The 26515-nt window shown below is 42.9% G+C and overlaps 1 protein-coding gene across 1 annotated transcript in view; it reads right to left on the bottom strand.

Moving 5' to 3' along the window:
- SRS2 (P-loop containing nucleoside triphosphate hydrolases superfamily protein) overlaps positions 1-22068 on the bottom strand; it is a 49730-nt gene extending 27662 nt beyond the window's left edge. Inside the window, exons 1-17 of the mRNA XM_078581538.1 lie at positions 21947-22068; positions 20017-20346; positions 19450-19921; positions 19335-19376; positions 19091-19254; positions 18460-18637; positions 18196-18252; positions 17991-18096; positions 17765-17898; positions 17623-17697; positions 17428-17553; positions 17169-17300; positions 16971-17054; positions 9247-9360; positions 9034-9134; positions 7178-7244; positions 6880-6930 (exon numbers count right to left, since the gene is read on the bottom strand). Coding sequence (XP_078437664.1) covers positions 6880-6930; positions 7178-7244; positions 9034-9134; positions 9247-9360; positions 16971-17054; positions 17169-17300; positions 17428-17553; positions 17623-17697; positions 17765-17898; positions 17991-18096; positions 18196-18252; positions 18460-18637; positions 19091-19254; positions 19335-19376; positions 19450-19921; positions 20017-20346; positions 21947-22068 — 2355 coding nt within the window. The remainder of the gene's footprint in view (positions 1-6879; positions 6931-7177; positions 7245-9033; positions 9135-9246; positions 9361-16970; positions 17055-17168; positions 17301-17427; positions 17554-17622; positions 17698-17764; positions 17899-17990; positions 18097-18195; positions 18253-18459; positions 18638-19090; positions 19255-19334; positions 19377-19449; positions 19922-20016; positions 20347-21946) is intronic.
- Between the last annotated feature and the right edge of the window lie 4447 nt (positions 22069-26515).

Raw genomic sequence — 26515 nt, 5'->3', positions numbered from 1 at the left:
TCCTTCCCCTCTCGTCTCTCCTACATTTACAGGCCCTCTCCCTCTGCGATCTCCGTCCTCGTGATCGCCTCTACCTCACCGCGTCTCCAGGCGGTTCGTCCTCGGCCGATCCCTATCTCCTCAGCTCGGCCTCCTCTCCTACCCTTCCCGTTCCACCTCTCTACCCCGGGAATTCCCTTCTCGTCTCACCTTCTTCCACCTTCAGATACGGACCTCGACCAAGGTCCCTATCAGTTTGAAACAATCACCTCGAGCATGGTTTGGGAGATTTACCCAAGCCATGAAGATGTTAGGATATAATAAGTGTAATGGAGAACACACTATGTTTTTTAAACATTATACAACGGATCTACTAACTATTTTAATAGTATATGTATTACATTATAATCACAGGGAACAATTTAGAAGAAATAAAGAGACTTGAAGAACACCTGGATAAGAACTTTCAGGTTAAACACTTAGGGCCCTTAAAGTATTTTTTAGGCATCGAGTTTGCAAGATCGAGTGAGGGAATCTTAATGACGCAACAAAAATATATATTAGATCTTCTAAATGAAACAAAACAGGTGAACTGTCACATAAGTTAGACACCAATTGAAGTAAATCATAGGCTAATTTTAAATGAAACTGACCCTAAAGTAGAAATTACTTCATATCAGAGTCTAATAGGAAAACTTTTGTACTTGGCACATACTCGACCAGATATAAGTGATGCTGTGAATGTACTAAGTCTATTTATGCACTCACCTAGAAATTCGCATTTTCAAGCTGCTAACAGAATTCTCTGGTACCTAAAGGGAACACCAGGTCTGGGTATTGCACACCGAAGAACAGGTAAGATTGATCTTATTTTGTATACTGACTCTGACTTTGCTGGTTCTCGACTTGATTATAGGTCAACTACGGGATATTGCACAATCTTGGGAGGCAATTTAGTTACATGGAGGAGCAAGAAGCTGAGTGTAGTATCAAAATCCAGCACAGAAGCTAAGTTCCGGGCAATGTCAAAGGGAATTGATGAAGCAATGTGGATCAAGAACTTATAAGAAGATTTGAAGATTACTTTTCTAAAGCCAATTATTATCCGCTGCGACAACAAATCGGCTATCAGTATAGCTCATGACCCAGTGGATCATAACATGAATGAAGCATGTAAACATAGACAGATTTTAAATACAGGAACACTTGGAACAAGGAGACCTGAAGACGGAGTACGTAAGCTCTGAAGAGCAATGTACAGATATTTTCACTAAAGGGTTACCAATCTATAGAACTAAATATTTGAGATCCAAGCTTGGAATGATAAGTGTACATTCCTGCACTTGAGGGGGAGTGTTGAGAAATATGTGTTACAAGCCCAGAGAAATAAGCCCAAGCCCGCAGAAAAAGGCCCAAATCAAAATGCTATCTTATCGAGCCAACTAGGAGACAGTGGGCCCCACCGCAAAACCTAACGGCTAGTTAAAACTAGCCGTTAACTAGCCATTGGGCGACTGCCCAAACGGCTCCTATAAATACTGATGAAAATACTCTCTTATGTATCTTTTTGAATGAAATAAAAATTTTCTTCTTTTCTCAATCTGCACTTCAACAATCCTCAGAATCTTGTCAAAAAGTACTGAAGAAGCTTCAATCATATTTGCTGTATGAAAGAACTAAATGTCCGATAATTTTTTTTTTTTAAAACATAATGTCCGATAATGTTTATTATGTACTTTGACTTCATTTCATGAAGGACCTACATAAAACATATGAACGTCAATTATCATTTGGCTCATTTCGAGTTCAAGATTTATCTTTCCCATTTTCTTACATAATGTGATACGACCCCTATGTATCTAGGCCTCTTTCGCCATTTAGCCCAATAAGGGCATTTAGGTCCTTTGGGCCCTATGTAATCCCTTTAAATAGAACAGCCCTCCCTTGAGGAGGGCAGCCAATAAGTATCACAAGAATGTGTCTGGCTCCCTCCGACGACGTCCATTCCGCCGAACCCCTCTCGTAGGCGACGTCCACTCTGCCTGCCCCCACCTGTCGTAGTCCATCCCGGCACGCCGACAACCATCCCGGCGCCTTCTCCCTCCCTTCTCGTCTTCTCACTGATACGAATCAGCAGGTTCGTAACATAATGCCATTTCTCCCTGTCATTCCCTATGTTCAGAGTGAAGAAGTCCATCCTATAGGTTTTTTTGTACCGTTCCATCACATTGGCAGTTGTCTCATACCGTTCTAATGTCAGATACGGATCCCAGAGGACACAATATAGTAAGTTAAATAGAGATGTAATGTCCTCTATGGCATTATGGGAGCTTTTTTCCTTTTTCTGGAACCTAAATATGCCTTCCCTTCTCTCTTTTCTCTAGACCCTACTCTTGTCCTGCATCTCTGATCGACTGCTGCCTGAGAAGTGCTTCTGCAGCATCTCTAAATCTGTTACAGCTTGGTACTGCCTGAGATAAGAACGACTGCTGCGTCCACATCTCTGCTTACATTTTCTACATTTCCGACACCTTTATTGAATGATGTTTTTCTAAGAAGCCTTATATAATGATGGGGCACAAACATAAATTTGACATGTTGGTTTGATAAATTGTATTATATTTCTGGTATTTCTTGTCCAACACCAAAGACGGTATCAATTGATATCAGAGCGGCTTTCATTGGTACGCAAGATCTAGTCTGCGATTGATCAATCCAGTTTTTTTTTTTTGAAATAAGGATAGGGGAGATCACACAAAGTCGGTGACCTTCCCAGTAAGATAAAAATATAAACGATAAGTACATGAAGGGCCTAAGAGGCCGTCCAGGGCCTTGGCCTTGGGATTTTACACCATGCAACAGTAAAAACCCGCAGCTGCTTGTATCACCGCATCCGTTGATGCTTCCCGTTCGTTGAAGATGATTCATTCCTGTGCAGCCATAGTGCCCATAGCACTGCGAAGGGCCGAACCTGTCCAGCTCGCCCCCTAGGTGCTCCATTTTGTATTGACTCCCAAAATGCCACCTCTGATGAGATATCCACCCCCTTGAGTGGCTCACATGTCCATACCGTTCGGGCAAAAGGAACAATCAAAAAAGAGCTGAGCGCAATCCTTGATCAATCCAGTTTTGTCTAGTCATCCTTCATTCAAGATCCACCAAGGAATCTTCGTGCTTTTTCAGGAAATTTAAAGGTCATCGCTGACACAGTAAAAGGTTTAGACTGTGTTACAATCAAGAAAGTTCAACAAGTATAGAAGAATTAGGTGAGAAAGGAAAAGTAATACTTCCAAATCTGAACGATTACGCGTAAACCCTTTGACTCATATTTCTGCAACTCAAAGCAATGAACACTAAGCTGTAAGGACCAATTCCCAGCACGTCCAGAGCAGTAACCAAAGCCAAAGCCAGGTATACCCGAATTTCAGTCACCCAAACCACCCCACCTGAGAACAAATCAGAATTCAGGAAGGGAGATTAACTGTATGTCAACAGTAATGCTCAAACATGGACGAATTGCATAGAGCGATTCATCAAGGTACACAGAATTCCAGACTCCGAGAAGTTACATTTTGTTTCTCTTCATATGGAAGGCCCAGCTCAGGGTAGTTTCATTAACACTGAGGCGAACTTTGGCTTGGACCATTGGCTTGTGCTTGGACATCACTTTGGACACAGGTATGTTTTTTTCCAAGCTCCAATGTGAGAGGCTCATGATCTCCATCAAAACTAATCAGTCTCTGATTGTCGATCAGCGCTTGAGGACATAGCTGCCTTGCTATCCCACTTCCCAGTTGATGTTCATGAGAATGTCTATCTCAGAGGCCCGACGCTGGGATCGGCCCGGCCCACGCTCTGATGGGCCCGTTTAAATGGGAAACCCAGAAAGCGGGCCCAATATGGGATTTTTTCCCGCAAGGGACCCACCCTGGGGCCCCTTCGGCCCAGATAACACAATGGAGGTGGGCCTCTTGCCCATGGTCGATCACCATGGGGCCTGAGCGGGATTTCACCAAGCCGGCGACTCAATGGATGGGAGGGTCACGAGATTCTTCCCCAAGAACAGCCTAGTAGGGTTCCCCTTTGGCCCGTCCCAACCAGGGCCATCGTCTTGGGCTCCCGTGAGCTCAGTTCAGCCGGGCAAGGGCATCAGCATCTTAGTGGATCCTGATACGAACCTTGATCTAGGTTCGTATTTGAGGGAGGGTAGAGGGCGAGGATAGGGTAGAAGTTCCCGGGGTAGAGAGGTGAAACGGGAATGGTTGGGGGAAGGCCGAGCAGAGGAGGGTAGGGATCGGCCGAGGACAAGCCACCAGAAGATGCGGGGAGGAGGAGAGGGGAGACAAGCAACTTCTTCTTTCTTCTTCGCTGCCCTCCTAAAGGAGGGCATCCCTATTTAAAGGGAAATACATAATTGCAAATGACTGAAATGCCCCTGTGGGCTAAATGACGAAATTACCCCTAGAAGGGTTTAGGATCCTCTCGAGGATCCTATCAGATCCCCCGGGGACCGCCCAACCCGTCCCAAAGGGGCAGGCAAAAGTTGAACCATGGGTGCAAGACAACCAGGCACGGCATCAACCGCCCCCACCGATAGACCGTCAACCGCCACTTCTGCAGTCTGAGTCGGGCACTGCCCCCGAGACCCGGGTCATGCAAGGTCCTCGTCAGCAGTGGGAGCTGGAGACCGACCGCAGGTACCCCCGCTTGATCTCCCGGCACAGCAACTCATGACTCGACCCGGGTCCCCGTTCCGCCGGCCAGGCCAACCAGGACTCCAAGCACCCCGCTTCGACCCATGCGGGGACGACACCATCAATACTCGACCCCGTCATCAGGGGGCCCGCCAGCTGCCTCGACTTCCACCGGTCATGCCCTGCCATGATCGCAGACTGGTGCACACCATTGAGGATGACACATGGGATGACAACTACGAGTGCTACTACGAACCCCGAGGACACCCAGTTTGTGGCCGCTAGGGACGTGCCGGTCACCCACCTTGGGACCTCGCCACCACATGGCCAACCTTCCTGTCTTCTCCGACAGTGATCCTGAGTCCTGGCTGCAACACGTGGAACAATATTTTCAGGCCTACCCCCGGGATGATGCGGAACGGGTTTGCTTGATCTAATCCTACTTGGACGGCGCCACATCCTCCTGGTTCTGCTACCTCAACGGTCGCATGGGCTTCCAGAGCTGGGTGGACTTCAAACGCCAACTAAACCAGCATTTTGGACTCAAGCCCCGCAACGCCTACCGCCACATGTTCAACTTGTGCCAAACCGGCACCGTGGATGAGCTTGTGTCAGAGTTCATGGGCCTGGTTGGCTACCTCCCAGACCTTGCCAAAGAGACAGCCATGTACGCCCTCCATGCCGCCTTGCAGCCCAAGATACGAGGTGAAGTCAACTGTTATGATCCACAGACTGTGCGTTCGAAGCGAAAGCAATCCTCTGGGAAATCGAGGATTCCTCGGCCACCACCTCCAACACCGGCGCCCTCAAGGATTCCACGGCCTCAACACTCACGACGGCGACCAGCAACGGCAGTCCATCCACCCGCCCTCGCCGGCTCAACCTGACCGAAGAGGAAGTTCTCACCCGCAAAGCCCAAGGCCTTTGTTATCAGTACAACGAGAAGTTCCCGCCAGGGCATCGCTGCTTTAAAACGCTCAACATCCTCATTGTTATGCCCGAGAACGAGCCGCACACCGACACCAACCCGACAGTGGATGACAACCCACCAGCTTGAGGAGAAGCTGTGCTCGAAGGGGGGAGTATTGTTACGACCCACTCCATCTAGTTAGCCCACTAAGGGCATTCTCATCTTTCGCATTTCCCTTAAATACGTATCCCTCCTCGTTGGAGGGCAGGACATGAGTTGTTAGTTGTTATTTCCCTTTCAGTAGTCTCTCCTCTCTCGACGATGTCCACTCCGTCGAGCCCACCTCTCCGGCGATGCCCACTCCGCCGCTTCCCGCTCTCATTCCCTTGGCGTCGTCCACCCTGCCAGGGTTAACCACGTTCCCGATACGATCCCGGTCGGGATCCTATCATTCTCTTGTGTCTTCCAAAGTCCAACTGTTTTATACCATCCAAATCCTCTGACCATCATCTGTTTCTCTCCCCCCCAATGCTCTTCGTAATCCCCAGGAGATGACTTCGGAGTCCATCCAATAGCCACTTTACCTTTACCAGTACCCTGTACAAACTGGGATGACCACCAGTTTTCTACTTCTTCCTTGAATCCCTGCTCCCTCAACCAGGATCTGTCCATCTTGAAACATGTAGGCCGGCCATGACCCTCCTGCATCTGCCACGAAATTGGGAGATGATCAGACAGGGGCCTCAAGATAAGCATACATCCGTCATGGGGAATTGTTCCAACAGGTCCACTGAGCATAGAAATGTTGTATATTTATGTTTATTTGTTGGGGAAGTACAGCTTGATACTCTTTTGTTAAAATTTTAAGGTTAGGGAATAGACCCATGACCTAGGGTCCTTCATACAATTATGTGAGACTTAGACCTGTAGTCTATTACCTCACTTGAGGGAGAAATAATTTATTTTTACTTGTCAATGTAACCAAACTCCCACCCTTCCCAGAAAAGCCTTTGGAATCGTAACTTCATAATTGGGAAAACACCATGGAATATGGGAAGCATAAGGAAAGAGTAACAAGAAAATGCAGTGACTTACTCTGGGGCTGGAATCCCTAATATTTATACAAGCCCACGAAGAGCAAAACAAGAAAGAAGAAAGGATAAAGAAAAAAGGGATTTATCTGACAATAATGTTCTCAGCAGAAAACTAAGGTATTGAAAAAAACAATAACACATTGGATCTATCAATGACTTAACTTCTCTTATAGCCATAAAAATTATCGATCGTATTCCATACCTGCGGTAACAGATTGGTCGCAGCTGATATTACTGAAGAGATAGACAACTCCTATGTAGGGATAAAAAATGTGGTCCACAAAAAAATGCAAAGAAAACAATCAGAAGTATGATGTATGAAAAAACTAATCTGCATATCTTTCAGTAAGCAAAAATTATACTAGACCAAAATTTATTTTGCAATGAAGGTAAAATTTTAAAGTTATGCATACAAGTTTATATATTATAGAAGGGAATGAACATTGAGGACTAATACAACACAACATGGAATTAAATTTTAATCAAGCAGATGCAATCACCTCACTAACAAGCTTTGAAAAGTTGCTCAAGGAAGACAGGACCTTGCGGCCTTGAGTAAGTTGGGCCCTGAAATAAATGAAAGTCATATTTTCAGGTAATAGAGACAGATAGGGCCATAGAACATCATGTCTCATTTCTTCAATAATAATAAGATAGGTAAAATTTTCAGAAGAGCAAATAGATGAAAAGAATTAATATAAAATGCAAAAGCAAATTCAAGAGAGCATAATGCTCTCCATCGTTACCTTCCTCAATACCTTCCTCAATTAATGATGCCCCAATACCTTCCTCTAAAGCATCTAGCAATGCATTGGATGAAATGACACGTTTTCACCTCTATTATTTTCTGTTCTTCGGGACTTCTTATGTGATTGGCACATGCATATACACCCTTTTGGTATTGTAGCCCATTAAGGGCACTTTTGTAATTTCTCATGTGTATATTTTTTCCTTCAAATGAGAAACCTCCCTTTAGGATACCCAAGAGCGGACAGGCATTGTGGTGGCCGCGAGAAGACTTGGCAGCCATAGCAGAGGACAGATATGGTGACTAAGAACCACAAGGCGCAACACCGGACAGAGGTAGTGACAAGACAGGTCTCAGAGGTGGTAGTGGTGGTTAGTGGCAATTGTGATGTGTCTCCTGAAGGCGAGAGATGAGAGCGAAAGTAAGAGAGAGAGAAAGTTAAGGAAAGAATAAGCTGAGAAATTTTACTTTTTAATCCTACAAATAAGATTTCATTGTATAACTAGGTCCCACAGGGTACTCTGGCCAAGATGAAGAGGTATCATCTCCAAGGATGAATGGAACCCTAGCTTCTCCATGCACATTACCTTTGTTTTTTTCCTTGAGCACAATGCATACTTAAAAAGTATTTAATAAAAATATCCCCTGATACACTTTTTTCCTTGCATTGGAAAATAAGCATTCCCTATCTACTCTGCAGCTACAAGTTTATGAGATTCAACTGTTTCCTTCTTCTGGGAACTAGTGCAGGGCTCACTGCTGCATTTTTTTCCAAACAGGTTCCATCTGCAGCACACCTTATGGTAGTCTCTTTAAGATATCTACCAGGACCACTGTCCAGATAAAGTTGAATTATGATTCAGCCATAATAACAGTTAGTCATTGCTTTAGCAGAGGCTTATGAGACCTCTTAGGGTTTGGAAGGAAAAAATAAACACTTCGAATTAGGATCCAGTAAATATACCAGTTACAGGAATTAGGCCCATTATGGGTACCTCATTAGGGGTCCAGAATAAAAGACATAAAAGAAAAGAAACAACATTGATCCGGTACGGGCCAGTTCAGAACCAACCCACTATCAGGTTACAGAGACAAAAGGGGTAATTGAGAAGAATAACTCGTTTGGGAACGTCCAAGCTGCCCTCCCAACGGGGTGAAACTAGGGTTTTGGGTATCAGGATCTTGGGGTTTCCTGCTAGCATATCGGCCACTTGAGAGGAGATGCTAATTTGGTCTCCTTCAATGAAGTTCTTGCTTTTTCTATCATGGTTATTAGTAGTGTTGCTTTCTTCAGTAGTTTCCCTAGTTCCACAGCTCTCTATCTCTGACTTGTTACAAGCAACAAGGTGCAGAAGGGGGAGAAGGTCGCAGATGAGACCACTGCCTTTACGGATGAGAAGTTCTGGCTAATCGTCAGTGAAACTCTGATACCATGTAGAATTAGAGATTTGAAAAGTGAGGAATCGTAGAGGGGAAAAAATTAAGCAACTCAAGTCTAAAGATTGACATAAGGTTATTGTTGGGGTGTTCCAATAACACAGTACATAAAATGAACATGAAAGAAGAGAGAGAGGGGACTGCTTCACCAAGAAAACTTAAATGTGTGACCTTTTGAATGTACCAGAAATCTTTGCCCCAAATATATCAGAGGCTGCAGACAAGAATGGAACATTTCTAGCAGATGCGATCTTCTCGACATAATCAATTATCTGTATTATAAAATCAAAAAAATGAGAATACAAGTCAATGGATCATGAAGTAGAATATAAGATAGAAAGACAGGACTCCAGAATTATGCCTAGAAAAAATGATGTTCAATACCTTTTTCTTTACCTCTTTTTCACAGAGGAGGAGTGCCTTGAAAGCCTGACGAAAGGGACCATTTCCACACTGTGGCAATGCAGTTCTCAAAATAGATATGACAGCTCTAACCACCTAAGTTTACACAAGAACCAAAGAGAATGAACCACTACAAAGAATGTAAGTGATTTAGGGAGCTCTAGTAAAAGTATAGTAGGTACAGTAAGCCGAAGAAAAAATAGAGAATATCAAGTAGATGTTTGCGATGGATTGATCCAATTTCTTTGTTCTCACGGGGATAGGCTATAGAAGATTCAACAAATTAAATAGTTCAAGTGTCGTAATCAGCAGACTTTGCTTCTGATACGATCCTGTTGGCGAAATTGATAGAAAACCAAAGGATTCCAAAGAAAACCCAACGTTCTTAGAAGAACAATTGTAGCAACACGATCCCCGTGGATCAATTGAGAGAATGATAGAAGAATGAGAGGAAAAGTCTTGAGCGTAGGTGGAAGGGGAGAGGGAAAGAATTAGGACTAGTAACTCAGAACAAGACCAGATCGGTTCTTGTTCCCCTGGACAGGAGGATCTCCTGCCAGCATTCTCGCCCAAGCGATCTGAACTTTCAAAAACTGCCTCCCTTTCTTGGCTTAGACCTTTATTTATAGTTCCCTTTTCCCGCTCTTTTATTCAAATCTGCCCACGTGTCTTTATTGAGCCGCACGTGTGACGACCCTTCTCTTGTTATTCCTTTGATAAGTCTTCATGGAGTTCGTCTCAGTTTCACAGAGGACTAATATAAGACAAAAAAAACTCCCTTTACTCATCAGAGCAGTATCACGGAGGGTTATAAGACAAATTGACTAGGATCGATGTCTACCTACTAAATGGGAATTACTGTGATACGATCTCAATTGTATATAAGGTATTTTGTCATTATACCTGCCAGGGCTATTGTAGTCATTTCCCACTCTACTTGTATTTCCTAAAATAGGCAGCCCTTTCTTTAGGAGGAAAGCCAAGATGTCAACAGATTGTTGGTTCTTGTATCTGCTCCATGCACGATGTGATACGTCCTATGTATTGATAGACAACAGAAAAAAACCACCAGCATACCAGGAGATAGCTCCGTCCTCAATTCTGCCGCCGAACACCTTCCACATATGGGGATCTCTTATAGCTTCGTCACTGTGCTCCGCCAGCCCACGCTCTACGGGAGGAATCTAAGGTTGACTCACCTCACCCTCCATAAGACGCCGGCTGGTTTCCAGATCAGAATTCCAGAATAGACCTAACCGCCCTCTGAACCACTTCCATTCTTTACATCGTCATTCCAGGCTTTTCCTCTGTCCAACAAGGCCCAGCCCAATATTGGCCCTGTCTGATATTTTAACACCGAATATTGTGTATATTCCCTTTTAGCTTCCTTCTCATGGGAGGTGAGGTCGCATCATGTTTTTCTTCCAGCAAATTAACTCCGCTCGCTGATGATTTTTCCAGAATTTTTTCCCTCTCCTTGAGTTCCAGGCAACGTCTTACTGCCGGTTCTCCTTCACTATCCCTATCTTTGCCAATAAGAACTCTCAGGTTCTATAATACTGCAATATCACACAACCAAAGAGCAGACAGAATTTCATAAGCCCAAAACATAGATATAAGTGAAGAGCTCCACGGGGATGTAGAGAAAGGGAGAGGGCTGGCAGAAAGAAGCCCCCTGCCCCTGGAGTTGGCAATAGACGTAGGAACATAATATGCCAAACTCGCCTCATGTAAGGGGTTCCTTATCATCATATAGGAGTTGGAACACTAAGACACATAACATATAAACGCTTAATCTTTGGAGGCATGAATTTTCAGAAAGGCTTCCTCCAACAGGAGTAAATGGTGTCCATGCGCAGCTTGAAGATCATTTTACCAATTACAGATCTGGAATGTGTTTTTCCTTTGTTGTTCCAGTGTTGAGAGCGTTATCTTTTCTCTTTGGTAGTTTTTCCAGAACCTGGATAACTCATGGGGATAATTGATCTTTTTCTCTCAATTGATTCTCTTTCTTCATTGCTGCACGGCATTGTCTGAAGTCATATCAGAATGTGTACAATGCACTTTGAGAAAATTTGGCAAAAAAATACATCATCAAAAAAAAAAATTGTCCATAGGAAAATATAAAGAATAGAATTGAGAAGACCAAGACCATATGTCTTCCTGTGCTCTTTCTGGTTATGGCAAGCTTATTTCCAATGCGTCTCCTTCTTATGCCGTTTCTTCCTTCAGTACACACGCCAGAGGGCATCTCTTACATCATCCCTTTGGACTTGTCCAGTGGATAAGTTGGCAACTCAACGACCTGCGGCAGAGTCTCCCTGGGTAGGATTAAAGTTAACCTTTTCGCCCATGAACAAAACCGAATTGGGTTTGGACATATTTGGAACAAGCTTCAAGTGATTCTCCTTGTCCCTCACAATTTCCACAGCCGCTTCCAGATCAGGCACATTCTCCCTATGGAGAATTTGACGCCTGAAGGTCTCATTTAATGGCGCGGTGACATTCAATCTCCTTCTATAAAGCCTGCAGATTTAAGTTATGTGACACAACTGTCCTCCCTTGTCTGGCTAAAAATACCTTGGAAGTCAGCTCATAAATGTGCCCATCATTATGATATTTGGCACTATCCTTGTGGACCTATCTTTCACAAAGCTGACATGCAGGAAATTCATCATCTCCTAGGTCATCGTGCCCAGGATACAGCATCTTAGGGCATATTAGGGTGTCATCTTGTACTGGTAATGTGCAGGCAAAACTGGAACCCCTGCCAACCACTGTTACTCTGTGAGCTCGCTTCACTCAACCATGTAAATGTCATCAAACTTCAGTGGACTTGATACAATCTTCTTGTTAGCGAGAATGTGCCTTCAGACAATGCCATGGGATATGGAGAAACGTACCAAAGACGGGCTAAGAAGAGTTTGTGTGAACAGGTCACAAGAATGGAATAGGTGGAACATATGACAGAAACTATAAATAAAGGAGTGGGCGAATGCGGAGGGGTATTTTCCAAGAAAAGTTGATTTCCTAATCGGCAGCTGCAGCTGAAGGCTGAACTGCAGGAATGGCCTGCCACCAAAAGGGGGAAGGATCAATCCACAATTCTTCTCAATCCATATCTCATTCTTCTTCCTGATTATCGGTCTCTCGTCTGTCAGTGAGCTTTACCAGTTTGTTCTTGATTGATCTATGAGAACAACAACCTGCCTAGAATTTTTTTCTCGATTCTTGTTGAAGTTCCTCATTCCGAATATTATTCGAGGGAGGATTACCACAGAATGACCCTACTTGATACCTAATCTATATCAGGACCTCTTTGCTCTTCAACTTTTCAAACTCCTTGAGAAATGTGAATTCTTCATTACCAGCTCTGGGTGCCTCAGTCTCTGGCTCTCCTTGTTCCGTTCCTTGTGAATTCGCATAATAAGCTGATAAGGTCCCCTGGCGGCGTGAAGGGCATTATCGTCATTCGCTATGTTTCCTTTCCCCTGTGTTCCCTTTAAATAGCACAACCCTCCTTGTAGGAGGGCAGACTTGGATTTGGTTATTAAGGATCAGTGGTTTCTCTTCCTCGCTCGTCTCTCCTACGTCCACGCACCTCCTCCCTCCACGATCCCCGTCCTCGCTATCGTCTTCACTTCACTAAAGATAGGCTGTTTAACAGCAAACAGTGAAGGATAGTTACTGTCCAAAGAATTAAACAACTTTTTTAAGAAGTATGCCATTATATGACAAACATTGACGTGTTTCTTTCCTCAACTGCTATTTAATTCACCACTATGGCCATCCATGAAGAACAAATGCCTTATTAATAAACTGTTTCATTCAGGCGGCTCGTCCTCGGCCGAGCCCTACCTCCTCAGCTCGGCCCATCCTCTACCATTCCCGTTTCACCTCTCTACCCCGGGAACTTCTAACCTTCCTCGTCCCCAATCCTCCTCCCGATACGAGCCTAGGTCAAGGTTCGTACCATAAGCCTAAACTGATTTGGGCAGATGTACATGCAGATCCCAACAAGTCTCTTCAGAATGGCATTTCTCCTTATTTCCTCTATAATGTTGCCTTCCTCCTTGAAATTTCTAGTCAATCTTTTCGCTCTTCTGCTTTGTGACAATGAATTGGATCTCTCCACCCTCTTCAAGTCCATTCAGCGGAGTCTTCTGTTTTTGGACTTGACCATAAGTCAAGAGCTTGTTTCCTCAAGAACAAGTTGAAGTCAATTCTCTTCCTTAAGCATAATATGAATAGATTTCTCAAGATTAGGTAACCTCTCATAATTTAAAACTTGGCTCCTCAAGGCTTCATAATGTTTATTCTGTCCCATCGTAAAATTATACAGCTGATCTGTGAAGGTGTATCTCGATGCCACATAATCTTGGTCAGGTAACGGTCTATGGTAGGGAGCGACCAACGTCACCTCTCACGTCAATCATCACAGTGAAAGAGCCGTGACTGATGAGGTGACAGTGAATGATGACATCTTAGAATGTTGTGATGATGACGGATGATGGGACGAAGTATTAGTAATGGATGATGTGACAGTGACAGAGGATCTCAAACGGGTGACGTGATGGGATAGTTCTCCCAGATAATGGTGGTGACAGATTGTTAAATGATGAGAGAGAGAGAAAGCGAAACCGAGAAAGAAGAGGGAGAGAGATAAAGAGAGACCGAGAGAGAGAGAGAAAGGCAGATTGAGAGAGAAGAGCGAGAGATAGAGAAAGAGAGACTGAGAGAGAAAGGAGACACCGAGAGGGAGAAGAGGGGGAGAGAGAGAGAGAGAAAGGCAGATTGAGAGAGAAGAGCGAGAGATAGAGAAAGAGAGACTGAGAGAGAAAGGAGACACCGAGAGGGAGAAGAGGGGGAGAGAGAGAGAGAGAGAAAGGCAGATTGAGAGAAAGAGGAAGAGATAGAGAAAGCGAGACTGAGAGAGAAAGGAGAGACCGAGAGAAAGGAGAGAGAGAGAGAAGGGAGACGAGGGAGAGAGAGAGAGGCTGAGAGAGAGGAAGCAGGGAGACCGAGAGAGAGAGGAAAGAGGGAGAGAGAGACCCAGAGAGAGAGAGGAGAGAAAGAGAGACTGAGGGAGAAGAGAGAGAGAGAGAGAGAGAGAGATTGAGAGAGAGGAAACAAAGAGACCAGGGGCCTGCCGGAGGGAGCATTCTCTTTGCTTTTTTGTCTTTTATGGCATCCAAACTAATACGGTAACCAAGGGTATGACGATACGTGATGGTTTACTCCTTTGGGATGCTTCATGCAGGCTTATGTTCTCAGTGGCGGTTGCACCGCATATGGCAGGCCATCATGCGGTGCCGCCCTCGTCTGACTAGTGTTCGTCACCAGCTACGCACATGCAACCAAACAGCAGATGCCCTTGACAACCATGCAGTATGCACACACTCTTTCCTCTCTTGGCCGGAACTCCCTCAGGCAGCTCGTGGATGATATCGCATTGAGCGCCTCGGCTTAAAGCTCTTCGTACGTGACGCACACTGTCGAAGGAGGGCCCGCAGGACTGGCAAATTGCATGGAGCACTGGACGCGCGAGAGGTCGCCCTCTCGCTTGATAGGCCTACCTGCCATGTACCCCAAAGTGACATCTGCGGACAGCGGGGGGGACTGCGCACACGCCATGCATTGCCACACTGCGAGCTCCAGCACACTAACGACGATGAGCAACCTTCTCTTGGCTCCTTATAGGTATCACTCATGTATTTTTTCTTTTCTGCAACAAGTGTGTGGGCGAGTAGGGTTTGTGTATAATTAGGACATGTATGCTCGCTCCATGCCAATAAACGTTGTTGAACACTACATTTTATAAATAACATCTCCCTGGGTGGCATCTAGGGCACGGCTGGATCGGTCTACGGGCACAACCGTAGGGGTTGGTCATACCCGACACCGTGTTTTTTGCCCCAAAAAAAAACAGAGAAACCAGGAGAGAGAGAGGAGGGAGAGAGACCTAGAGAGAGAGGAGAAAGAGAGACTGAGGGAGAAAAGAGAAAGATTAAGAGAGAGAGAGAGAAGAGGGAAAGAGAGAGACTGAGAGAGAGAGAAGAGGGAAAGAGAGTGACCAAGAGAGAGATGAGGGAAAGAGAGAGACCGAGAGAGAGAAGAGGGAAAGGGAAAGACCAAAAGAGAGGAGGGAAAGAGAGAGACCTAAAGAGAGTGTAGGGAGAGAGAGAGAGAGAGGAGAGAGAGACAGAGAGAGAGAGAAGAGGGAGAGCGAGACTGAGGGAGAGTAGAGGGAGAGAGAGACAGATGAGAGAGTGACAGAGAGAGAGAGAAGAGGGAGAGCGAGACCGAGGGAGAGTAGAGGGAGAGAGAGAGAGAGAGGAGAGAGAGAGACAGAGAGAGAGAGAGAAGAGGGAGAACGAGACTGAGGGAGAGTAGAGGGAGAGAGAGAGAGAGAGACAGAGAGAGAGAAGAGGGAGAGCGAGACCGAGAGAGAGTAGCAAGAGAGAGAGACCCAGAGAGAGTAGAGGGAGAGAGAGAGACCGAGAGAGAAGAGGGAGAGAGAGACAGAGAGAGACTAAGAGAGAAGAGGGGGAGAGAGAGGCCGAGAGCGAAGAGGGGGAGAGAGACAGAGAAAGAGAAGTGGGAGAAACGGAGAGACAGAAAGAGAGAAGAGGGAAAGAGAGAGACCAAGTGACCGAGTTTGACAGAGAGAGAGAGAGGGTGTGAGACACACCGAGAGAATGTGAGAAAAGAGAGAGAGAGCGAGAGAGACACAAATGTAAAAAATATTGTGTTCATATATCCTTTCGTCCTGTGTGGCCGGAATGGCATCCGGTGACGGGATGATGACCGGGCATGCAAGCCAGTGTGACAAAATTGTGATGTGTTTTGTCAAAACGCAGGGACGTGAGACGGAACAGGAAACGTGACAAACAAGATGTCACACTCTCGTTTGTCACCGATCATCATCTATCCAGTTGCGTCCAAGCCGTCCCATCCGAGACATGCCATTCCCTAGTCTATAGTGGTCAATTTCCCACCAGATAGCTTGCAGTTCCTTGGAATACTCCATTATAATCGTGTCACCCTGCAAGAGATTCCTCACCTTGGTAACTAACCCATAGACTTTCCAGTTATGATTCTTCCTGGAAAATTTATTATGTGAATGATCCCAAATCTGCTTCGCTGCGTTCAGGAAGAGAATTAAACCTTTTTGCCATTCCTTCAAGCATCCAGGCATGAACACTTGCATCATCACACTTCCAGGAATGGTTCATAAGGCTTATACGATGATTCGAGAAGGACAAGAGGAAGACATGGCACTGGTCAGTGCATGCAGGTTCATATGGAGTCAAAAAGTCCCATTGAAGGTGCGGTTTTTTGGGTGGCTGCTGGCAAGGAAAAGATTAATGACAAAAGTCCTCCGCGCCTCATTTGCAGCTCATTGACTTCGCCGATACCATGTTGAACGTAGCTCCTCTGAAACCTTCCTGGCTTCAACACCTGGGAGCCCAAGCTAACAAATGGGATTTGGAGACAAGAACATACAAACTCAAATACAAGTCCCCACGATATGCAGGGTTACAGAATGCACCACTCACATTAAGTGGGTCAGTAACATGAAAAATAGTGTATGGCCTTTTAAGGGTACTCACACAAATACACAAACATATGCAGTAATAAAATAGAAATAATAAAGATATGCATCCACGGATGACAGTTGATAATAAGTAGAACTTCATAGAAACCTTTTTCCTGTAGAAAGCAACGCCATGATTGTTGAAAGGTATCTTCCGCTCACGAAATTTCATTTGAAAAAGCCTCCCGGTGACCTAGGTATTTAAGATTTCAGAAAAAATGTAGTTAAGGATCAGGAAACACATTTTTTCAAAAAAAATCAGAAAACTCAAACCATGACCCTAAATTATGGACAAACATAAACTCACCTGTCTTCGATAGAGGATCGCAATATCATCAAAGGATAATTTGCATTCAAATTTATCAGATGTCATCACCAAGATTTTGTCAATGACAAATGAGCATTGTGCGTCTTCAGTGTAGCATTCCTTGACAATAATCTAACCATAACTAAGGAAAAGAGAGTATAACTATGCATCTAGAAATATGTCTCACACATGAGTAAAGTAGAATTCAACCATTGCTTCTAGGCGGAATTATTGTGCATTTTAAATTTAGAGTGGATACTTTACATCCAGAAGGATTTTCTGTGTCGACTTCTTTCTGCTGACAGCGTTTGATGTTATAACGAATAAGAGATGAAGCAGCCTCCACAATACAGCGAGTTGAACGGTAGTTTTTGCATAGCCTAACCTGAGAAGAATTTTAACAAACAATAACGCAAGACTAAAAAGTTGATGAAAAGAAGACTGTGTGTTTTACCTCTTTGTAATCAGGAAAATCTTGACGAAATGAATCGAACCCACAAACATCAGCCCCATTAAAACTAAATATCGACTGAAATAAAGAAAACAATCAGAGATTAAGACATTTAAGAAAAACTAGGAAAACAAAACTAACAGACCTGATCATCATCGCCGATGACAGTTATCTGATTATGTGACGCAAGAACTTGTAAAAGCTTATACTGCATTGAACTGGTATCTTGAAACTCATCTACAACAATCGCCTTCCACTGATCCATGCAGTTTTTATACACTACAAGTGGACAAAAAAAATTTTCAAATATTGGTATTGCAGGGTCGGGGAACCAACCAACAAATGTCGGACTCTGCATAATTGACCCTTACCTTCTGGAAACTCCGTCAGTAATTTCACTGAACAGCTTATGAAGTCATGGTAATCCAGAGCATTGCAGGAAATTAATATAGACTCGTAGCTCTCAAGAATTTTAGCCTGTAAACAAAAACAAGAACTAGAAATGAAACAGAGGCCAGATTATAATCACAAAAAATCAGAAAAAAGAAGAAATAGAATGAGTAAGAAAGGACATACACCCTTGTCGTTGCCCATTTTTTGGTAATCCTCGGAAGTCCTACCAGAAGCCTTGGCCTAAAACAACACCATGAGTTGCAGATAGGTCCAAACTAGGCTCAAATCTAGGCAACCAAAGATCCCGAGTCTTGATACAACAGTAAGTTAATGTCATCACACCATCACATTTGACAAATTAATATCATAGAATGTGGTAAGTTATATTTTTATATGATCTATCTTACTTTTTTGAAGAATTTTAAAATCACATTAAAGAAAACAGACCTGAGTAACGAACTTTTGCCACTTCTTCGACAAATCTTTGAAACAAACTGCATCTTTACCAACGTCATTACTTTTACAAGCGTCCTCTTTCTCATCCTCTAACACTCGCAGAGACTCAATGACAGCTCGTCTTTGTTGTGCATGACCGTAAATTAGAAACTCTGGGGTGCGTTTCAACCTGTTCAAACAAAAGATTCCAAAAGATATAGAGGTTAAAGCGCCACAGTTGACGAGGAAAAAAATGCAGAAAAGTTGGTTAACAAGAGAAAAACTCTAGTCCACGACAGATAGAAGTAAGAGTCTGAAGGAAATCGTGACCCAATTTTAAAGGGTTCTTTCTTATCAAGCGACAGTTTCATAAGGCAATCTGCCTAGGTACCACCTAGATCAAGTCAACAAAAGAAACTTCCAAGCGGAAACCTGTCATTTCTCCGGTGGCCAAGGAAATTACTAGGATCATCTAACCTGTGAAGCAGTTTTTCTAAGAGAGGGGTTATTTTACTGTGGAATTCATGGAAATCAGAACGGTCTAAAGATTTCAAAGGATGACTGAGATATTTTATTATCTGAATTTCTAGCCAAAAAATAACCCATAGAATATTCTCCCATGTCGGTCTCCGCCTTAACGTACTTCTCAGCATGTGATCTGCAAAGCTGCAAACAGAAGGAGTGGAATGTACTGACTGCAAGTTCCTTCGCCACGGCTTTTCCTGTCACTTTTGCTATTCGATCTCTCATCTCAGATGCAGCAGCAGTGGTAAAAGTCATTGCAAGAATGTTTGAAGGAGAGATGCCCTGACAGAAAATTCATTTGGGTATCTCGAAATAAAAAAGAAAAAATATCAATAATGATACCCAACAGAAGAAGGAATTACCTTCTTCAGAAGCGTCAAAACGCGTCCAACCATTGTTGAAGTCTGGAGGTAAACACAAGGTTGAGGAAAAAATAGCACAAAAAGGCGAAAATTGAAGAAAAATAATGAGTTAGACCTTTCCACTTCCGGGGCCTGCTACGATCATGAGAGGAACAGAGATATCAGTACAAGCCGCCTCTCTTTGTCTCTCGTTCAGTGACTTGAAGTACTGTGCGTAAGCGTCACACACTGACCCATCATTTGAATCCTGCTCGTTGAGCGCCGTTTCCTCTTTCGAACTTTGGATTATAGAGAGATCAGGACCTTGATCTTGTTGTAGACATCTCCCATTACTGGCGGAAGAAGGATCATGATCAAAAGAGCGTTTCGAGTGCTCCTTCAAAGAAGATCTCTGCTCGCATATGGCATCAATCTCCTTCAATATCTCATCATCAAACTCTTCATCTGTCACCGTCAGTGGTGAACAAGTATTGCTAAAAACCTGCATACAGGCTGCCGGCGGTCGCAAGAACGCCCTATTAGAAGGTGGTGTAAAGTTTGGTTGGATCTCCGCCAATGGAACGCGCGTATTATTGAATCCTTTGCTCCTGAACGATGATTTAATGCGAATTTCAAAAAAAACCAATGCCGGAAACCCTCTGATTGAATAACATAAACGAATTCTAGTGCCGGCCGAACAAACCTGGGAGAATCGGGAGAGTGACACAATTCTCGGGGGCGTTTGCATGGAAAGAATGCCTTCGATGATCTGAAACTATCGGAAATGCGCGTTCTGAGCTCGCTTCCGACAAGTTCACGCTGCGGTTGATTTCGCGGATTGGGAGGATCGTTTTCAGTGTCCATCTCGTCGTACAGCGCAAATCGGAGATCCACGTTCACTGGAATTTCTCCTTCGCTACCGACGCCATGATCAATCTCTCTGGAGACGATCTGCAGGCTCGTTCTTGTGGAGATGAGCAGTAGCGTTCTAGCGAAGCGTCGTTCTACTGAGCGATTTTCAAATTTTTCCCGCCTTCAACCCAATTTGTAGTATGGTATGAATTGTATGATCGATCGATTTGGGATTTTCAAGTAGGGATCGGTGGTTCGATCATGGTCGGCATAATAAAAACGGGGGGTCGATATCAGATTTTCAAAACATAGGAAATTTGACCCGAATGTTAATGTGTCTATCTTTGATCTAATCCATGCAAATGTAATTTGATCTTCATTTAAAGTGTCATAATGGTTCCATTATATGTTTTCTGTTAGGTGACTCGTGAAGGTTGATGGATATTATGGGGATGTCAAGTCAATCGCACTTTAGTCAAATTATTTGAGTTTCTTGATATAAATCTTTATTTGTTACTATTATCTAGAGAATGGCAAATGTCATCTGTCACATCATTCGTCAAGTTGACAGTCCTGGACTAGGGTTTGCCCCTCATATACATGTCAGACGTCTGATAACCAGTGGATAACAGGGAGATTTCTGATACTGAATATCGGATATCAGATGGACATCGAAAACCCCCCAATATTGGATATCGAGACATATATCGGCTAGTCTAAGAACGTGGCAGATAACGGATAATGTATATTAGGAGTTGGATATCAAACACCGTCAAAAATTCAGTATCCCATTGTCCCATATGGAAGAAAGGGTAAATTACAGATAATATATGAAATATGACATGGTCAATTAGCTCAATGTAAATGAAATGTGTGAGGGAAAACGAATTGCTTCCTGGTCAACATATTGTTGAACGCAACAATTGGCAAACTATTTAAATATCATGACATATGTTAGAAAATATATTATCTATACTTCTAAATTCATTATCATCTAGTAACATGTCAGAATCTAATTTATATTGATTAATTTACATTTCCTATAAATAAAAGTACCAAATGAGAGATATAATTCTATGCTCCATTATTTATTGTAAACATATAATTTTTAATTATCTGGTGAATGGATTGAGTCCACTTCTGTATAGATCGAAAACCAATTACTATAACATATGTTGGCAAAATATATTATATATACGTCTAAATTCATTTATCATACGACAACATTTCATAATCTAAATTAGATTGATTAATTTACATTTCCTATAAATATAAGTATCGAGTGAAATATATAATTTTTAATAATTATGTGCTCCATTGTATATCAAAAACATACAATTTTAATTGTCGATTTAGTGAATGGATCGAGACATCGATGGAACTCGTCTAAAGATGACCTTGCATAAGTTGGGTCATGATGGCCTTTCGCATAGTGCTATGTAGCCAAGAGTCCAACTCATTTCTTTCGAACTGATTTGCTTAAATAAGCGAGCCATTACATGCTTTGATGACACATGTGGCAAGAGGGATTGTATATAGGAGATTGTTAACTTTTTGACCGTCTCGCAGCATGGACCCTGAATGAAATGGGTCCATTAATGCCGATTTAGTGATTGCTTCATTCACCCACAAGAGTTATGTGTATTGCACAAACTTGCTTTGCATCACCCTGCATGCAAGGGCCATGCATGAGCTATCTACTTCATACAAACACCTCGAGCACGAGAAGAAGGTTCCCCCTTTGATTTTTTGGACTACATTTTTTATATGTCGTTGGATACCTTAGACGATGAACATCATAAATGGCCAGAGTTTCTATCCAGCTGACATGATCAGTAGAGACACAAAATATCCCAAGAATGCGGCAAAAGCCTTTCAGTAACTCCCACAAATCCTTTAACATCTTTGTCAACTTCCCTTTTACACTAAAGCTCCTCAAAACTTTGTCAATAACGTCATTTTTTTCACAACAATGCGTCGAACGGTCCAATCTAACCTCGCATCGATTTGGTCTTGACTCGTCTTAATCAACGGTCGTGTGGGGTTGGGTCTGTTCTGCCCGGCCCCTCAGATGGGTCGGTCACGTCGCACGCCTTTCTCGGGTCGGATACTCAATGAGGGTCGCTCAAACCTCCCATGGGTATCCACACACTTTGGTATACTTCTTTCATTGATGAGCAGAGCTTCAAATGTCATGCATTAGCGTCTGCACCTTTGCCTTCGTATCTCCAAAATGTGATAAATGGCATCCTTCATTAGTGTCATCAGGTTATTATTATATCTCTGCGCGCAAGTTGTCCTCATTGTCATTACACTAATCATCCATTCTCCCCCTGTCAACTTCTTCAGGCACTATTGCATGAGCAGAAGGAATGGCAAAGCTTTAAATTGTCGCTTGGACAATAAGGTTGAAGATGTTTATGACACATAAGACATGTCATTTGGCACAAAACATTGGGTTGACACTCTTTATCTTCTTCATAATCACTGATAACATCATCTTATTAACCGAGGCATTAATTAGTGGTCACAGCATAAACCTGCATAAACAGATGTTATGATTACTATGTTCAACTTAGAAGGGGTATTTTTTTCCCAGTGTTGACCTTGGGATGTAGTCCAAACTCTTATAGGATTTAGCTAATGATAGATGCCATATTCTCGCCATCGTGATTGCTTACAATATTTCAGATGATGAGCATTCACTCTCGGTACACCCACTTCTTGTCCATGCAATGAATGGTGATGCCTACAAGGCTAGTAAAATTATCTACAGTTAATGCATACGTAGGAAAGACACTCATTGGACATTATCCCATAGTTTCTTCAAACCTTCCTTCATGTGGCCATGCATTTGGATCATTATCCGCTTCATGACCTTCGTACTTAGGGAGCATAAGTCCACATGTGTTGCGCAGTGCCACATAACCTTGAATGTTGCATTATGAACGATGTTCCAAGGGGATTTTGTTAAGAAACGGAATGTGCAATGAAATATTTTGTTTTTTAGTCGTATGACCCTTTAAATGTTGTTGTCGGAGCACCCCTCCATGTGGTTGGGCACATGTCACATGGGTTATTGATGGTTGTTGCTTGTCGAGAATGCCCTTCAGGTCATCATAACGTGAAAGATGACAAGCTTTGAAATGCCTCCAAAAGACATTAGTCCTCATGTCATGTTGTCGCCTGATCGCCTACTTCCTATTGTGTGGGTTATTCTTGTGACATAATAGGCACGCATAATATCCATCACCGACAGGTATGAAGTAGCATGTGATGACTGATATGTTTGGTCGTGGATGACGTTAGGCACCACGAGATGTTCTGACGTGAGTATCTTAATGATATTGGTGTTGGGTTTGACGCCTTGGTTCGTCCATGGAAAACACGGTCCATGGATGCAGAAGCGTGTTGATCAATTCACAATCGATCTTTAAAATCAACATATTGAATGTACCTCGTGGGGAACTGATTCCCCTCTTGACTTTGCCGCTCTGAAATCATTCTGAAGGCGTTCATGCATCCAGCCTCTAGAAGTATCCATGTGAACACTTGGCACTTGGATCTTCACGTCTTCTTCTTCGACACTTCTTGAAATTCTAGAAGATCTCCTCACCATGAAGACACTCTTCCTTGGATGAGTGGAGAAGAGAGTGGAGAAAGGGAGGGGCTCTCAAATCAGGCTTACATGGGTGCTTAAAATGAGACCCTTTTCCCTCTTTATATTTCACTTAAGGTTTTTCTCAAAAACCCTACAAAGTAAAATATATCCACCAATGCCCTTATGACCTTGTGCGTGTGACCCTCTAGGCCCATATATCATTATAGTCAATAACATTAGTGCCCCAATAATATTTATTGACCAACCTAATTAATTAACCATATCAATATATATATTAATTAAATAAGGATCGATTTAACCCAATCGATAGGTTAAGTTTCCAACCGTGGGGTGCCAAGCTACACCTCGTGCTCTAGAAGATACAGAGTAGTCCCAAAATATATAATGGAACCTTTACCATCATCAGTTACCGTATATGTATAATTCATCATCCGCTCAAGACTCTCGAACGACTTAGGGTATGGTTTATCGTCAAACCCCAATCCGTCATTCGATTAGTATTGATGCGTAACGGGGATCATTAGAGAACGCCTTCTCTAATATCCGCACTACCTTCGCCCGGGATTTTTCTACATTGTCTTACTTGAGTCAATCTCCTCATATACCGAGTGCGAATGATCCCATCTTGACCACTCAATCATCTCCGTAAGCTTCTTACTACATCCGATCTATGACTTATTTGAATCTCGTGATTAGACGCTCGTAAGTCATAGTCAAAACGTAGTCGTCCACTCACGAGACTTCCTTGGTGTCTCAGGTCAGTGGATCACTTATACGACTGTGACTTGAATCAACGTGATTGACGTTTAGGTATAATATCATTCAGGGATTCGTACGGATCAATTCATTTAACTCTTTCTCCAAAGAGCATCCACTGTCTGTCCTTAAGTGTTGCGACACTAAAAGCCAAAGGATCATCTATACTTATCATATAAGTAGGATCAGCTAGTGCTATTCTATCCGAATAATTCAATGTTCGTCTCGACTATCCATCGAATAGGAATATTTAGAATACATGTTTAAAGACTAATGACCACTATATTATGATCTCATCGTAATTCACTAAGTCATTACACATGTTCATGGACTTCGTTATAAACATCACACGGAATAATAATGAACACAAATATTTTATTTAATGAACTTAAATAAACATGGTAGTGTGATTGGCTTGACAGCCACATAATATCCATCAATTGGGTCTCCACTGTATAGGTGACCCGTGGAAGGACATTATTAGATGTGGTCATACTTTTGAGCACCATAAGTGGGTGATCATCATTATAGAGCCAAGTGAACACGTTCTATACAATCACTCCTACTAGAATAAAATACGAATTATGATATAATCTATTAATTAATCTAAACAAAAAACATAATATAAAATATATGTAAAATCTAACACATGATAAATTACAACATGAGGAAAATAAAAAGAAGAGGAAGAAGATGGGGAAGATGAATAATGAGAAAGAGTAGGGAGAAGGGGGATGGGGAGAAGAAGAGGGAGAGGAAGAAGGAAGAAGGATTAGAGGACGACAAGGAGGAGGAGGAGGAGGAGGAGAAGTAAATAGAGAAAGGAGAATGGAGAGTCTGAGAAGAAGAAGCATAAGAATGGGAAGACAAAGATGAAGGGAAATAAGAAGAAATGATAAAGAGGGAAGGAGGAGGAGGAGAAGAATAATATGAGTGAGCAGAAAGGAGAATGAATGAGGAAGATGATGAAGAGAAGAAGAATAAAAAGACAAGGAGAAAGGAGGGGGAAGGAGAAGAAGAAGAAGAGGGAGGAGGATGGTGAAGGAGGAGGATTATAAAAAGAGGACGGATGATGGAGAACAAGAATAGCAAGAGGAAGAAGAAGAATGAAGAAGGATAAGAGGGAAGGAGAAGGAGCAAAGAGACAAAAGATGAGGAAGTAGGAGGAGGAGAAGAAGAAAGAAGAATGAAAGAGGGAAGGAGGAAGGAGAGGGCAGGTAAAAAGGAAGTAAAGGAAGGAGACTGCAGAAAAAAAATGAACAGAGGACATAAAAGGAAGGAGAGGGAGGAGAATAAGACAAATAAGAGGAAGGAGGAGACAAAGGAGGAGGGAGCGATAAACCCAAAATAAGGCACGAGATGCTATATATTTTAAGGCCATTTTTGGGATCATTTTACTTATCTTAATTTTGGAATGAGTTCTCATTTCAAGTATTAACTTGGTCATTTGATCAAAATAACATTTTAATACAATATTTTGCATAATTTACCTTCCCAATAATTATCATTGAAAACGTGTTTAGAAAATATATTTTATTTCTTCTCCCTCTAGTATTTTTTTATATATTTTGTAAGGCTAATGTCAATATTTTAGAAATAAGAGAGAAATAAGTAAGAAATAAAATAAAAGGGTTTGTGCCAACGGCTGAGTTGCTGCTCGGTACAGTAGCACCCGCACTAACCATAGTTGGGCAAGCACAAAGTGCTCAAACCAATTGTGGCCGGCATGTGTCGGCGCACATGCAGCAGTATGCACAACATCACACAACATGAAGTCCCACAACCATTAGAGGCCTATTGCACCTAGAAATTTGTCCGCGCACATGTTATAAGATATACTTAAGTGTGGGTTTTTTATGAAAAATACCTCTTAGTATAAATAGGGGAAGACCCTAAACAAAATTCACCCAGGGAAGAATTTTTCAGGTGCCTTCCTCTTCTTCTCCCTTCTCCTCACAACTTTACTGCACTC

This window comes from Wolffia australiana, chromosome 10 (assembly GCF_029677425.1).
Source record: "Wolffia australiana isolate 7733 chromosome 10, ASM2967742v1".
Taxonomy (NCBI): Eukaryota; Viridiplantae; Streptophyta; class Magnoliopsida; order Alismatales; family Araceae; genus Wolffia; species Wolffia australiana.
This window is presented reverse-complemented; position numbering and strand designations above follow the sequence as displayed.